This window comes from Doryrhamphus excisus, chromosome 2, assembly GCF_030265055.1.
Source record: "Doryrhamphus excisus isolate RoL2022-K1 chromosome 2, RoL_Dexc_1.0, whole genome shotgun sequence".
NCBI lineage: Eukaryota > Metazoa > Chordata > Actinopteri > Syngnathiformes > Syngnathidae > Doryrhamphus > Doryrhamphus excisus.
This window is the reverse complement of record NC_080467.1, coordinates 25,208,035-25,222,971: the sequence shown is the minus strand read 5'-3', so window position 1 is coordinate 25,222,971 and position 14,937 is coordinate 25,208,035. Positions and strand designations below refer to the sequence as shown.

The 14,937-nt window shown below is 44.2% G+C and overlaps 2 protein-coding genes across 6 annotated transcripts in view; one reads left to right on the top strand and one right to left on the bottom strand.

Annotated features, from left to right (window-relative positions):
- The window catches only part of fam13b (family with sequence similarity 13 member B), a 45,525-nt gene extending 41,304 nt beyond the window's left edge, over window positions 1-4,221 (top strand). For all 5 annotated transcript variants that reach the window (XM_058064679.1, XM_058064680.1, XM_058064681.1 and 2 more), the window contains 6 exons: window positions 998-1,215; window positions 1,287-1,370; window positions 1,460-1,555; window positions 2,364-2,710; window positions 2,804-2,905; window positions 3,175-4,221. In XM_058064679.1, the coding sequence (XP_057920662.1) occupies window positions 998-1,215; window positions 1,287-1,370; window positions 1,460-1,555; window positions 2,364-2,710; window positions 2,804-2,905; window positions 3,175-3,298 (971 nt within the window). In that variant the 3' untranslated portion in view covers window positions 3,299-4,221. The remainder of the gene's footprint in view (window positions 1-997; window positions 1,216-1,286; window positions 1,371-1,459; window positions 1,556-2,363; window positions 2,711-2,803; window positions 2,906-3,174) is intronic.
- klhl3 (kelch-like family member 3) lies at window positions 2,141-14,692 on the bottom strand. The gene is made up of 17 exons (XM_058064682.1): window positions 14,551-14,692; window positions 13,091-13,219; window positions 12,913-13,019; window positions 12,711-12,832; window positions 11,932-12,094; window positions 10,678-10,787; window positions 10,030-10,146; window positions 9,040-9,189; window positions 8,844-8,961; window positions 8,579-8,776; window positions 8,408-8,509; window positions 8,204-8,332; window positions 6,819-6,959; window positions 6,599-6,742; window positions 5,427-6,523; window positions 3,616-3,706; window positions 2,141-2,822 (listed from the first exon to the last, which is right to left on the bottom strand). The coding sequence occupies exons 1-15, from the start codon at window positions 14,568-14,570 to the stop codon at window positions 6,495-6,497; spliced, it is 1,779 nt and encodes a 592-aa protein (XP_057920665.1). The 5' UTR covers window positions 14,571-14,692; the 3' UTR covers window positions 2,141-2,822; window positions 3,616-3,706; window positions 5,427-6,494.
- Between the last annotated feature and the right edge of the window lie 245 nt (window positions 14,693-14,937).

Below are 14,937 nucleotides of genomic sequence, written 5' to 3'. Positions count from 1 at the left end.
ACAAATAAATTGTTAAAAAATCATGCATTGTGATTTCTGGATTTTTCTTTTTAGTTTATCTCTCTCACAGTGGACATGCACCTACGATGAAAATTTCAGACCCCTCCATGATTTCTAAGTGGGAGAAATAGCAAAATAGCAGGGTGTTCAAATACTTATTTTCTTCACTGTATATATCATATATATATGTATGATATATATCATACATGTGCACGCATTTTCCAAGTAATAATCCAGGAACATTAGAGATGGCTATTAAAAGTCTTTTATACAAATAAATACACCAGACGAAAGTTGCCCAAAGCTCAAATGTTTGACCAAACATCTTATTGATGAGCTTTGTTTTGCTGTTACGAGCTTTTGCTTCACAGAGAGAGTTAAACGTTAAAGATGGTCTAATAGCGAGACGAGCACTCACTCTTGCTGTCGCTGAAATGATTCCTTTTGGAGTTGTCTCACTTTTTGACCTTTTTTATCATGTTTAACAACTATGAATGCGTCAGAAATCATTGTTTTTGTTAACCAAAGACATAAGGTGTACTTTATATCTAATCCATTATTGTTATTATTGATTAGCAGTCTACAGAACAGCAGTAAAACACGTTAGAAGATGCGTTCATTTGTTTTGTCACAATGATGTAGTTTAGGTTCTTTACTTTGTTTCACTTGTCAGTTGAAGCATATTTATGGATTATTTCATGTTATTTTTTTAAATGATTGTATTATACATTTTTATGATTCATATTTTCTGTATTGGTATTTCCATGTTTATATTTAGTGTGAATGCACCCACTTGTTAGTTTAGGAAGGTGTGTGTGTGTGTGTGTGTGTGTGTGTGTGTGTGTGTGTGTGTGTGTGTGTGTGTGTGTGATCCACCATGTTGTGATCTCCATTAGATATTAAGATGTTTACATTCCAGTTGTCTTCCATCTTTAGTTGATCTCACTCGTTGTTTGATTCGACCTTTGACCTTGGTACCTGCGGTCACTCCCTTCAGATGCCAAACACCGCGCCGAGAGTGAGCTCGGCCCCCTGACGCGTCCTCGCAGCAACACACTGCCCAAGAGCTTCGGCTCCACCCTGGACCAGGGATCCCACGAGGCGTCGGCGGGCGAGGCCAAAGGTCAGCACCCCAGCAGGGAGGAGACCCTGGAGCTGATCCAACTCAGGGTGACGGGCAAACGGAGGGAGGACGGCTGGCCCGATGACATCAAGGTGAGCGAGTGCTTCCTCCTGAAGGCGACAGGACAAAGTAATGAAGCCTCAAATGTGGCGTTTTTGTGTAGAAGATGACCAAAGAGCAGTTGTCCTGTGAGAAGACGGTCCTGCAGAAGAACCTGCTGCACTACGAAGGCCTGCACGGCCGACCGGTGAGTCACCTCCGCACGACACCGCGTGGACTTTTATTACATGCAAGGATGGATGTAGGAGTACATCGAGTGTCCTTCGTGTGACCTAGGTGACTCGAGAGGAGCGTCTGGTGGTGAAGCCTCTCTGCGAGCGTTACCGCCTGGTCAAACAGATGCTGACCAGAGTCACCATCACCCCCGCCACCGTGAGTGCACCACCCATAGGAAAAGTGCATTAGAAGCAAGTTGAAAAAAACTAACAAAGAAAAACGACATCCTAACCCCTTACGTTTTTTTCAAAAATCACCAAATTCAAACTCCGGCATTTTATGCCATTTTTGGATGCTTCTGGGGCCCCTGTTGAGTGTGTGTGTGTGTGTGAGGTTTCCCTGTATTTCTGGACCAGAAAAGTGCAATAGAAGCAAGATGGTGTTTTTTTCAGTTTTTTTTACGTTTTTTTTCAAAAAATCACCAAATTCAAACTCTGGCATTTTATGCAATTTTTGGATACTTCTTGGGCCCCTGTTGAGTGTGTGAGAGGTTTCCCCTGTCTTTTTCACCAAAAAAGTACATTAGAAGCAAGTTGAAAAAACTGAAAAAAACGCCATCCTAACCCCTTACCTTTTTTTTCCAAAAATCACCAAATTCAAACTCTGGCATTTTATGCCATTTTTGGATGCTCCCGGGGCCCCTGTTGAGTGTGTGTGAGGTTTCCCGGGTTTTTTTGACCAGAAAAGTGCATTAGAAGCAAGTTGAAAAACACAGAAACAAAAAAACAGAAAAAAAAGAAAAAAAAAACATTTAAGTAACTTCGTTAAATTAACTGCCAAGTGCCAAGAAGGAATAAAGCCAAATCCTTTTTTTAGGACCATAGTGAATTTTATTTTTTTTCTTTTCTCATTTTGCACCATGTTGATTCTAATGTTGAACTATTATGATTATCGATTCACACCCCTAGTACACACGTTAGCATCGTTAGCATCACTCACACGCACTCTTTACTTCCTCTCCCAGGTGTCGCCTTCCAGCAAGAGGCGGAGCCAAACCCTCCAGCCAATCATTGAAGGCGAGACGGCCCACTTCTGGGAGGAGATCAAAGAGGAGGAGGAAGAGTGCAAAGGAGGGCAGGAAGGAGACGACAAGGACAAAGAAGCAGAGAAAGAAGAGGAGGAGGATGATGAGGAGGAGGAGGAAGAGGAGGAGGAAGGCGAGAGCAGTGGCGGGGAGATGCAGGGTTCGGAGGTCATCATGGCCATCGACCCCCACGACTCCCCTGGAGGGACAATCAGCAGCAAGATGGAGGAAGGCTCAGGGAAGCTGGCGCTCGACCTGCGTCTGTCCACGTCCAACACCTCGTCCATGTATGGTCACGCACGCACACACACACACACACACACACAATCCCATCACGTTTAGACGCTGCACTCACTTCCTGTTTCCTGTTCCCATCTCAGGCCAGAGCTGCTGGAACAGCTGTGGAAAGCCAGAGCAGAGAAGAAGAAACTGAGGAAGACGATTCGAGACTTTGAGGAAGATTTCTATCAGCATAACGGCAGGTTGGTGGAACACACACGCACGCACACGCACACACAGTATCATTCAAGAGGATCATCAAGAATTCAAAAAAACATAGAAATAATCTGTTCCTGAGTCAAACTGTGGTCATACAACTAAACTAAAATGTACAAAAATACTCGCCAGACTGAGCTGCAATGGTTAGACGACAAACTGAGAGTTATGGGGTGTGGGGGGGGGGACTTGGTTTGAAACGGACCCCAAATGATGACCCTTAAATCTTAACCACTGAACCTCCTCTGTGCGACAGGAATGTCCAGAAGGAGGACCGCGAGCCCATGTTGGACGAGTACAGAGCCTACAAGAGAGTCAAGGCCAAGCTCCGCCTCCTGGAGGTCCTCATCAGCAAGCAAGATTCATCCAAGTCCATCTAAAAGACACACAGCCGACCATGTGACAGGAAGTGTCCACCTCAGCAGGTTGCTGCCTTCAAGGATTTGCCAAACTATCAGAAAGAGCAGCAGTGGCGTGACTCGAAGGGAGCGCACGCACGCACGTACGCACGCCCACCCTCGGCCAATCACTGCCCGCGTAGCATCCAGTCCTCACCCCCCCCCCCCCCCCCCCCCCCCAACCAACCCCCCGGTGTCAAAGAGATCCGAGTCGGTCGTCGCTCTTGACGTCAGCTGACCTTTTATCCTTCCTTTTAACGTTTCAACGTCTCGGCAAAGAAGACAAAAGCGCAACTCACTCAGCGGCTCCCCCTGGTGGTCCACCTTGGCAAGCATCGCCGTCATGTGGTCGTTTCCTGCTGGCAGGTCACGTGAGCGTCAGACGCTGTCCTGCTCATGAGAAAGCGGAGAGTTGGTGTCAAGGAAAAGAAATGTTATTTGCACAGCATTCCCTGAATGCAGCCCTGTTGTGTTTTTTTGTCTTCGAAAAAATGAAGCACTAACTTCTTTACAAATATAAATATAAATAAATATATATGTTCTGTATAAACACCTGAAGGATGAATGTCAGAAATGTTTAAATTATTACACGCGTGCACCCCTGCCCCTGACTTTTTTTTTTTTTGCTTCTTGATATTTTGCCCCCCTGGGATTGTTTTTCTATGAAGATGATCAGCTGTCACATCCATGACTTACTGTAGTGTGTGAAGACAATGACTTGTTTCTAGTCACCAACTGTACAAAGCAGCTGTAGATGTTTAGTGTGTGATCCTGCTCGTCCTTTGTGATGGATTAAAAAAATGGCTTGCATGTTACAGCATAGCGACACTTACACAATGTATTCTTTCTATTATTTGTGCCATAAAAAGAAGCAGCAATAATAAAAGTTGTGTGGACGATCGAAAGCCTTGAATTTTATGTTATTTGTCCCGTTTATAACCAGTATGTAATTTTAAAATATTTTCGGTAATAACAAAAAAATCAGTCTTTACTGTTTCAAATCAATTACTGTCTTACCTCAAACGCTGCACTTACCGGAAATGACGATGACCATATTTGTACACTTTTTCATTATCCCTTTAAGCTACGTAGCCAAGATGGTGACCCGCCAGTGTAACATCCGGGTATTGTCAGTACCGAACAACGAGTTAAGTTTAATGACAGTACGCTACTGCGACGTAACTTGCCGGCGTCTTGATCATTTTTACCTCTACGCAGTTCTCAATTAAAACATTAAGGGGCGCGTTTTCTTTGGTGCGAGCAACCGCAAACTGCTTGCTAACTTCTGGGTTAGTAGTAACAACAATGGCGACTGTCGACATCCACGGCGGGCGGTGCGTAAATTAATGTAAGACGTGTGCGAGCTTGTTTGCTTAAATGATCAACTTGCTCCGTTTTTGTTTTTGGCGCCTCCCAGACAGACAAGGAAAACCCGGAAATAATGTACGAAGCCGACCAATCACAGATGTCGCTGTTGACGCGCGTTGATGACGGCACAAATTATCAAGCGATTTAAGAAGTGCCTTAAAGGGGACCTCTTATGCTAATTTTTTGGCACATTTTATTGCGTTGCAGAGCAGCTACACGTGATAACCCGCACAGAAAGTTTTCTTAATCTTCCAGAATCTATACATATTCCAGCTAAATTTCCTTGGATTTCGAAAACGGTCTCTTTTATTTTATTCCATCTACGGCCCGCCTTCGGACACGCCTACTCCACTGTGATTGGTCACTACTGCAGAAACCCACTGTCTAATTAGTCGGCATTGGAGTTGACAATAAATGTATACAGCCTTTGGATAGCTAAATAAAAAGTGGTTCGGAGCTACTGGCTGGAGAACCCTGATTTACGTTTAAGTGGCACAGCATCGGTAATGTCTTCATTGCACGTTATTTGCGGGACTACCTGTGTTTTTAAAAACCCTGGGTGGACACAGCGATTGAGGTGAAAAAAGCTATAAATAACTCAATTTGCAAGCATGCAGGTAAAACGCTATCATGCTACGCAAACAACTGCTTACTTAAACAAAATAAACAGTTAGGACACAGATTGTAATACTACACAGACAACCGCTTACTTACACATAATAAACACAGTTAGGATACTTACAGCTTGGCTTCTGGCTCCAAATAGCGTTGGAAAGGCTTTGGACTTCAGCAACGGTTTGGCGGATTGTCCAGCTTCGCCAAAACAGTCCCATATTTGTCTCTTCACCTGTAATCTGTAACTTTAACCACTTCTGGTCTTTGGGTAAGTTAGCTGTCCTTCGAACCTGAAAAAAATATTCCATAGAAGACATTAGCGTTAGCTTCGCTCCGTGCTAACGCTGAAACAAGGGCGGGAAGTAATGACGTCCGGGTCACCGTGACGTAACAGGAAGTCGTTGTTAGGAAAAACTCTGAAACCAAGCATCCAGAGCCACCCCAAACTCTTTCAGGGCTCGCTTCCAGAGGCGCAAACCTCATTATCTGAAATAGTGGCACAGTTTAACACAAGAATACAACATTTATAGGTTAGAAGGGTGGAAAAAGCATAACAGGTCCTCTTTAAAGGTTCTTTAAATGTTTTAATTTAAATCAATGTAGTTTAGCATCTTGAAACATGAAATCAAGTGAAGCAAAAACACATGACTTTGACACGAAATGCTTTGAATGTAATAAATAACCAGAAAGTTTAAACTCTACAGTGCATTTTGACACTTTCAAAGTCAGCATTCTTTACATGTAATGACATATTGGCACTTTGAAACATCAGTCATGTGACCCTCATCTTCATCATCAGTAGTGAGCCTGATGTGTTGGGTACCAACCTGGCCATGTCCACACCTCAGCAGTGCTTCTTATGCTCAAAAATACTTACTTGCATATAAAAGTTCTTTCTCTCCAAGTAAACATAAAGAAGCGTTCCAGTGAGTGCGCCATCTGGTGGTGCATCTTCCAACGTGCACCCCATCGCCGCAGTTGCTTCCGCGTTGAGAGCCTGAGAAGGAAGTTGTGCTTTCAACACCAAAGTGCATCCGTCTGTTTTTTTAATCACCGGGAGTGTTCTCCACAGTGTGAACAGCAACGTGATCCAGAGCCCGTCAGGATCCGCCCTGATTGGCTCGTTTCAGCGGCGTGGACATCTCGCTGTTGTGGCTGCTCGTCAAGTTTTCAACATCAAGAGCACTGCCTGCGCTCAGAAGGGTTTGTCGATGACTGCGACACCTGCACGCATCAAACAATTACGATTATACATATTTATTATATCATACCCCAACAGGAAGGAAGGCTGGAGCCTACCAGCATAGCTCCGCCCATTGCTCATGTTTGTGGGGATGAGGCTCCACTTGTCGGCGGCAGGGTCGTAGAACTCTACAGAGGAAAGGTTGCAGGACCCGTCATCTCCTCCGATCACATAGAGCAGACCGTTGATGGTGCACACGCCTGCACAGTCGTGAATATGTATTACTTGTATGAATAACACGTGTGTGTGTGTGTGTGTGTTTGTATGTCCACTGACCAGCGTTGCGGCGGCACATGTTCATGTCGCACACGGGTCTCCACGTGTTGCTTTGCGTGTCGTAAACCTCCACGCTCTTCCTCACCAGAGGTCCGTCATGGCCGCCAGCCGCATACAACTGCCCCCCCAGCACTCCCACACCTAAACACATGCCACACTACACTTGACCCTTTTTAGGCTTGACCCTAAAAACATCCTTACATTTCATTTTTAGCTTGCTTTCTAGGACAAATATCAGCTCATTCTTAAAATATTGTTTTAACATGTATGTGAGTGGAGTATTACTACTACATGGTATGCATGTAGAGTGTGTGCAATGTAGTGTGTACTGTAGCATAGTAGACCAACTACTAGTACTATAAATTAATTTCTAAAATAAACTAGTTAATTAGGCGGCACGGTGGTCTTGGGGTTAGCGCGCAGACCTCACAGCTAGGAGACCAGGGTTCAATCCCACCCTCGGGCATCTCTGTGTGGAGTTTGCATGTTCTCCCCGTGCATGCGTGGGTTTTCTCCGGGTACTCCGGTTTCCTCCCACATTCCAAAAATTTGGCGACTCCAAATTGTATGGTATGAATGTGAGTGTGAATGGTTGTTTGTCTATATGTGCCCTGTGATTGGCTGGCGACCAGTCCAGGGTGTACCCCGCCTTACGCCCGAAGACAGCTGGGATAGGCCCCCCACGACCCTTGTGAGGAGAAGCGGTAGAAAATGAATGAATGAATGAACTAGTTAATTACGCCAATAGCGTAAGTAACCATCATAGTTACTTCACAAAGTGTGGTAGCGCAACGTGTGTACAAATACACTATGTGTGTACAAATACACTACGGTAATGTGACTTTGCATTAAACACACAATGCAAAGTGCATTCCGGCAATTCCGTACCAGTAACAAAGTGTATACATACTATTACAAAACTGTGCATATGCAGTACTAAACTACTACTGTAGTAGTGTACGTAACCGTAGTAGCTACTTAGTATGCATTCACTATTTAACTACCAGTGCATACTAGAAAGTGCATTTTAGGTATTGAGTACTGGTAAGAAAGTGCGTATAAAGCAGTGTGTATGACCAAAGTGCTGACTATTAAGGTACTAGTACATTTAAACAAAATATTACATACTCACTACTAATCCACTACTGTAGTAGTTGCTTAGTATGCATTTAGTATACTACGAAGTGCATTCTAGGTATTGCGTACTGGTAGCAAAGTGCATAGAAGGCGCGTACTACAAAGCATGCTCTAGCTAGTGTGTATTAGGTACACTTAGTATATTAGGTACACAGTAGTCAGTATGCAAATGTGTAAAAGGTAGAATATTCTAAGTGTGGTATTTGTACGTAATGAGGTGGCCAAACATTGGTGAAAGTGTGTGTGACCTGCTCCACTCCGCCGTGTGCTCATGTCAGCAACGTAGCACCATTGATCAGCAGCAGGGTTGTATTCTTCCACCGTGCTGAGACACTGACGAGACGCCCCGTCGTAACCTCCCACTGCGTACAGCTTCCCTGAAGGACACACATACACTATGACGAGGCAGTTAACAGTGTGAGATGTCCTCAGACAAGAAAGAGGTCCTGTACCGTCGACCACACCGACGCCAACACTGCTGCGCCGTGTGTTCATAGACGTGACGTATGTCCACTCGTTACTTTTAGGATTGTACACTTCTACTGTAGACAAACCTGCATAACGACAAAGCAACAGTTAATGAGGCACAACAAGTGATGTGTAGCATGTGTGTGTGTGTGTACCTATGCTGCCGTTAAATCCTCCCACGGCATAGAGATGACCTCCCAACATGGCCGCTCCCAGCGTGCTGCGTCTCTCCTGCATGCTCGCCACAGGACTCCACTGGTCCCTCACGCCGTCGTAGACGTCCACTGTCCTTTCTCGAAGGGAACTGTTGAAGCCACCGACTGCGTACACACGACCCGCCACTGACACCACGCCTGAAAACACACACATAAAAGGACGTGAGGCCAGTGTGGCGCCATGGTAACGTTAATGAGCACACACCCGCACGGCAGCGTCTTGACGGCAGCTCGGCCACTTGGTACCATCGATCTTCTTGGATGTCGTAACACTCCACGCTGCGAATGGCCTTAGGAGCCTGACCGCCAACCACCATCATCACCTGATGATGCACACACACACACAGATAAGAGACACGTACATGTGTATCGGTCGTTGTTGATGCCGTGGGGTGCAGCACCTTTGGGATGCTGACTGGCGTCCGTGGTCTCGTCCTGTCCGTCTTGATGAGGTGTCTTTGGTCAGCAGGCATCAGGTGATACTTCATGGCCTCAATGAGAAAGTCCTTGCAGGTGTTGTTGTTCTTTATCAGCGCCTCCTCCTCTGCTATCTGCAAGCAAAGAGTCAGTAGACGCCCCCTGGTGGACACATTCGTTTAACAACGGTTTCACCCATTGCTGATGATCAATTAAGAATTTGTATTTTTTTATATTCATTTTAATATTAAAGTGTTTTTTATTTTAATACGGTGTCCAAAAGGTGTCCAATGTATGAAACAACTTTTTTTATTTGGAAAGTTCGAAAGATAAAATTAAACCCCCAAAAAAGGAAAGAAATATGACAAGTTCATTCATTCATTCATTTTGTACCGCTTATCCTCACGAGGGTCGCGGGGGTATGCTGGAGCCTATCCCAGCTGACTTTGGGCGAGAGGTGGGAGACACCCTGGACTGGTGGCCAGCCAATCACAGGGCACATATAGACAAACAACCATTCACACTCACATTCATACCTATGGACAATTTGGGAGTCGTCAGTTTGATAAGTTCATTCATTCATTTTCTACCGCTTTTTCCTCACGAGGGTCGCGGGGGGTGCTGGAGCCTATCCCAGCTGTCTTCAGGCGTAAGGCGGGGTACACCCTAGACTGGTGGCCAGCCAATCACAGGGCACATATAGACAAACAACCATTCACACTCACATTCATACCTATGGACAATTTGGGAGTCGCCAGTTTGATAAGTTGTTAAATATAAATAACTTCTTAGCATAGCCACATTAGAACAGTGTTTAATATCCAAGTGGCCTCTGCATCCTTTGATTGGTCAGTGTGCGGCACTCATTGTGAAAGATTGGACACCCCTGGACTAGACACATGTTGCATGATGTACAAAATAATCCAATATGAAAAGGCTAACAACAAAATAGGCTGACGTTTGCCTTAACGTACCTGCACGAGGTAGTCGCGGGACAGCAGAGGCAGGCGAACGTGCTCCATCAGTTTGGGCATGTGCTCCACGCGAGCTGCTTTGTCCTGTTTTATCCACGAGATCATGGCCTCAAACACCTGAGGTTGGAGATAAAGAGTGGACGCTGATATGATCATGAAACGACATAAACATTCTAATCAAGAGTGACGATCGGGCGTGGACGTGATGACTAATTCATGAGTATTTTAATCAATTGACTGTGACGATGCAGACGCAGAGTGTCGGCTGACCATTTGCGGAACCTGGTCTTGGTTCCTAATGGGTCTGAGTGCAGACAAAGCAGGCTGTGTCTAATCTCCCGCTTCACATTCATTGCTGACACTCATAGGAACATCACTCATCTCCTGTGCTTCACTGAGGCAAACGGTCCAGCTTTGTTATTTAAACGCACCTTTCTGACTTGGCTTTCAATGCCTCTATTTTGCATGGAATAATGTAGAAGAGCACAGTGGAATGAAAGTATGCAGATTATTACTTTGCAAAAGCGCCTATTGGCTCTGCACACTACTTGAACTTCTTTAGCCTCCTCTTTCTCACTTTCTTTTTCATCTCATAGTCATTCGTTTTGTGTTATTTTGTGATGTGTGTGTGGAAGTGGTCTGCCTGACCTTCTCTTCAGTGCAGACGGTGAGCTTGTCGCTGGAGAAGAGACTGCAGACCTGCTGCAGAGAAAGAGCCACAAACTCCTCACACTGCACCACCTCAGAGAAGTGCTGCTCTGTGGGACACAAAACACACAACATGGCTCCACACTCGTGTCACAACTGAGTATTTGCACTATATGGAGCTTGTGGGTTGCATGCCTGGAGAGCGATGACACGTACACAAGGGCGTTTAAAATGGTCAAAAGGGGAGGGACACTAACGTAATAGTACATTTCTTTTCTGAAATTCTCATGATCGATCAAGTCCCAAAGATCAATTGGTGGCTTGTGATCGACAGGTTTGTGACCCATGACTTAGGGTGTACTACCAAGTCTACATTACAAAAGTACTACTGTACACTGCATTGTGTCTACTATTAAGCAGACACGATGTAGTACACACTTTGTATAGTGTATTATGGAAGAAAGAGTAACACAGCGCACACTACGAAAATAATGCCACGGGGTGTACACTGTGTGGTGCGTACAACATTTTGCACACTAGTAGTGTACATTATGTAGTGTACTAATAAGTGTTCACTATATAGTGAATTCATCAGACTATATGATAAGGCTTTCTCTCTCACACTTGGAGACCAGCTGCCAACTACCTGGAAGGAAATATACTGCTCACATAAATAAAAGGAACACTTAAAACAACATCATGTAACTTCAAGTCAATCACATTCCTGTGAAATCAAACGTGGAAGAAACAAACACTCCTGAGCCGCATGTTGACTTGTTTTAAGGACATTACATGTGAGTTGGATCGGCCTGTAGTGTGTTTACCACTTTCATTTTGATTGCCATTCTATTAAACTTGATTTCCATTCATAGTTTTTGTGTTATTTTGTTGTCAGCACGTTCAACTACCATAAAGAACAAAGTATTTAATAATGGTACTTTATTAATTCAGAGCTATAATGTGTTATTTTAGTTTAGTAGTTGTACATATGCAAAACTAAACTACTTGTGCAGTATGTATGCAATACTGTATGATTGTGTAGTAGCACAATGGACTTCAAGCCAAAAGCTGACTTTGACTTTATTAAATATTCAGGGTTTATTAACATTCTGGATTGACTACACTGTAGCAGTTCAATAATACCATTGAGTCTCACCTAATCGCTGTGCACATGGTAGAATTCCAGCAACGAGAAGAGTATCCCCATATACAACACACACACACACACACACACGGGCATTACGAGAATCTTACCAGCGTAGGCGTGCGCCTGGCTGACAAGCTGCGTGCACGTGTGCAGGTCGGCGAAGGCACGGATGCCCAAACAATTGGAGGGGTGAAGTTGCGCTTGCAGGAAGTCGCAGCAAGCTTGACGCACGTCCATCAGCTGTAACAGACTGGCGGCCGGCAGCAGAACCTGCAAAACCAGCTCTTGTTACTCTGTCTTCTTTAAAAATTAATTATTCACCAGGTGGCGCTATGTCCCCTTTTTAATATCTGAGTATTTTCCCCAGTTTATAAAACCTCTATAAATAAACAGTTTATTGTTTCTAATGTTTCGGTTATGTTAAGTATGTTGTATGATGACTGACGTTCTTTCTGGTATACGAACTTCGTCAGCTCGTCGTAAACACAAGAAAGTAAAAAAGACGATGAGGAACTCTGCAGCTAAGAGAGGGAGGATTTCCTGCCTCTCTCCATGCACACTTCCTGGGCTTAATAATGACAGGAAGTTTCGAGGATGCGACGCGATCTTGTTTTGTGTACTCAACAATGCTTTCATTGCAAAGTCTTGCAACAAGACTGACATTTCTATACTGCCTTGAAAGTCTTTGCACACCTAAAAATTATTTTATATATAAATTAAATTACATTTTTAGTCCCACTAAATGTGTGTAAGTAATGTGTGTTTATTACTCAAAATATCTCCAGTCACTGAGCTGAACTTGTCATCTGTGCATGAAAATGTTTTTTGTTTGGTTGACTGTCCCGTTTTAATTGTGATATTTCTAATTTCCTAGCAGACATCTCACCTGGACGTTATCCTCAGTGACTTCTATTTCAGCCGTGTAGATGTAGTCTACCAGCTTGCTGAGCGTCGGTCCGTCCACCTCGCCGATCTCCACCTGCTGGGCCTTGCTCTCGCTCATATCACCTACACACATACACACACACACACAGACGTCAGCACTGAAGCGTACCCGTGCTCGAACACACATAGACAAGGGTGTGCACCTGTAAACATGGCACAGAAATAGGGGCTGGACGCAGCCAAGACCACCCTGTGCGCCGCCACGGTGATGCTTCCCGCCACAAGCTGGACGTCACACAGCATGTTCTTACTGCAAGACAGACAAGATGAACAACGGACCCGGGAGCAAGATGTTACCGGGGAATCCGAAGAGCAACATACCTCCTCAGGTCGTTCATGAGCTGGAATGCTTTCCTCATGTGCGCATGGTTGAAGGTGAGCATCCCGCCATTTCCCGCCTCGTCTTCATCCGGCTCGGCGTTGCACTTGAAATGTGGTGGCACCTCCTCGCTGGAGACACATGACATGACAAATCTGGGTCATTAGGGTTTGAAGGTGAGTCTTAAGTTATATCATTTCAGTTCTGATTCATCACATTTCATTCAATGGTCACTGTGATTGAGTCACAGTGCAATGCCATATCAAACGTCCTTTACAAAGAGAGGAAATCACTTTTCTCTGCATCTTGAAATAAACCTGACGGCTCGTTTACCATTTTCATGACAAAAAGTTCAAACTTTTGATTGGCACTTCACTTGACAGCTGTTTCTTGCGTCTGCATTGGCATAACAGCCAAAAAATTTCTGTGCTTAAAAATACTTCAATGTATTTATGTATGAATGTATGGACTGCTGTGTTACGGCGCAAGAAAAATGTCAATGTCACACAATGTTGGACCTTGGAAGATTTTTTAAAATCTTTATTTTCCAAATAATCGTGACAAATCTGTATTGAAAGGGTGTCAGGAAGCCATGGAGCTTTGTTTGCAAGGAATCAGTGAAGACTTTGACCAAAGGTCCTCCAAATGGAACACTTTCAGAACACCCAATCAACCTAATTAATTGTTAGCCACTTCAAAATTTTATTTTTATCCTGTCCTTCATTTTCCACATTACATGGAATGAATGTTACCTCTGACTTCATTCAAAAAGTAGTTTACTCCATGAATTACAGAATTACTCTAAACTGGAGTGAATGTAGCTTGCTGTCCAATGGAACCTGATGATGTTACATGACTGTCATCCTACAGGAACAAATCCTACAAAGTCAGACATGCAACCCATGTGGTCATTATGAAACTCAAACAATACTTCATTAGTAAACACGATGAGGACTTTTGACAACACTGACTGCGTCATTCAGGACAGTTGACTTGGCGTGAGAAAAAGCTCGTCGTTGATTCAATCACAGTGCACAGGTGAACAATGTATATTGGGGATTAAACACGTTGAGATTGTTGACTAGCACTAGCTAGCACGGCTAGCCATTTAACTTTTAACTAACATGATAGCTGCCTGCTGCTGACGACCATGTGTTGATGCTCAGCTAACAGCCAGAAACCATTCAATGGTTCGTAAAAGGCACTCGTCTGTCTAAAAGGCAACGTTAGGCAATAAAAATGTGTCCAAAAGTGAAGAGTTTAGTTGACCACGGCTCTGTCATCGATGCTAGCTAACTTGACGATGCTAGTCAATACAACTAGCTAGCAGTGGGTGGGGGTCGTTAACAAGTCGCTGCTATGTCATATGTGGCTAAAACATAAGGGGTGAGTTTAAAAATAAAACGGACAAGCATCGTTAATCGCAGAGTGTCGGGATAACCGTCGCTGCTTGGTAACTTACCCCGGCGAAACATCGTCCATCCTCGCTGAGTCTAAACAGCACCAACCCAGGGCAAGCGCGCCCACTGACACAAGGATTGTCACTTGGGGAGTGATCACCACTCTAATTTCTTTTCAAAGTACGACTACTACCGCGCACACACATTATAACACTATATTATAAATATTCAGCCTCCACCACACGGTAGATTTAATAATACATTTATATTGTATTTTATATCATACAATATATGTCTGTAGAGACACGACAGCTGTCACATATTTGTATTAGTGCATTGCGAGCAACCAAAAGACAACGAAATCACGGTAACTGGATGGGGAAACATGAAAAAGTGAGAGCTCTAGCCGCTTGTTAGCATAGACAATCACGGTACGGTATTTGGGGGAT

Bases quoted from the DNA above. Each gene is read 5' to 3' on its own strand.
- klhl3 (XM_058064682.1), bottom strand. From the start codon at position 14,570: ATGGACGATGTTTCGCCGGG. The intron at 13,220-14,550 runs GTAAGTTACCAA...ATGTGTCTCCAG, and splicing joins ATGGACGATGTTTCGCCGGG to CGAGGAGGTGCCACCACATT. The intron at 8,962-9,039 runs GTGCTGCACCCC...GTGCATCATCAG, and splicing joins CGCCAGTCAGCATCCCAAAG to GTGATGATGGTGGTTGGCGG.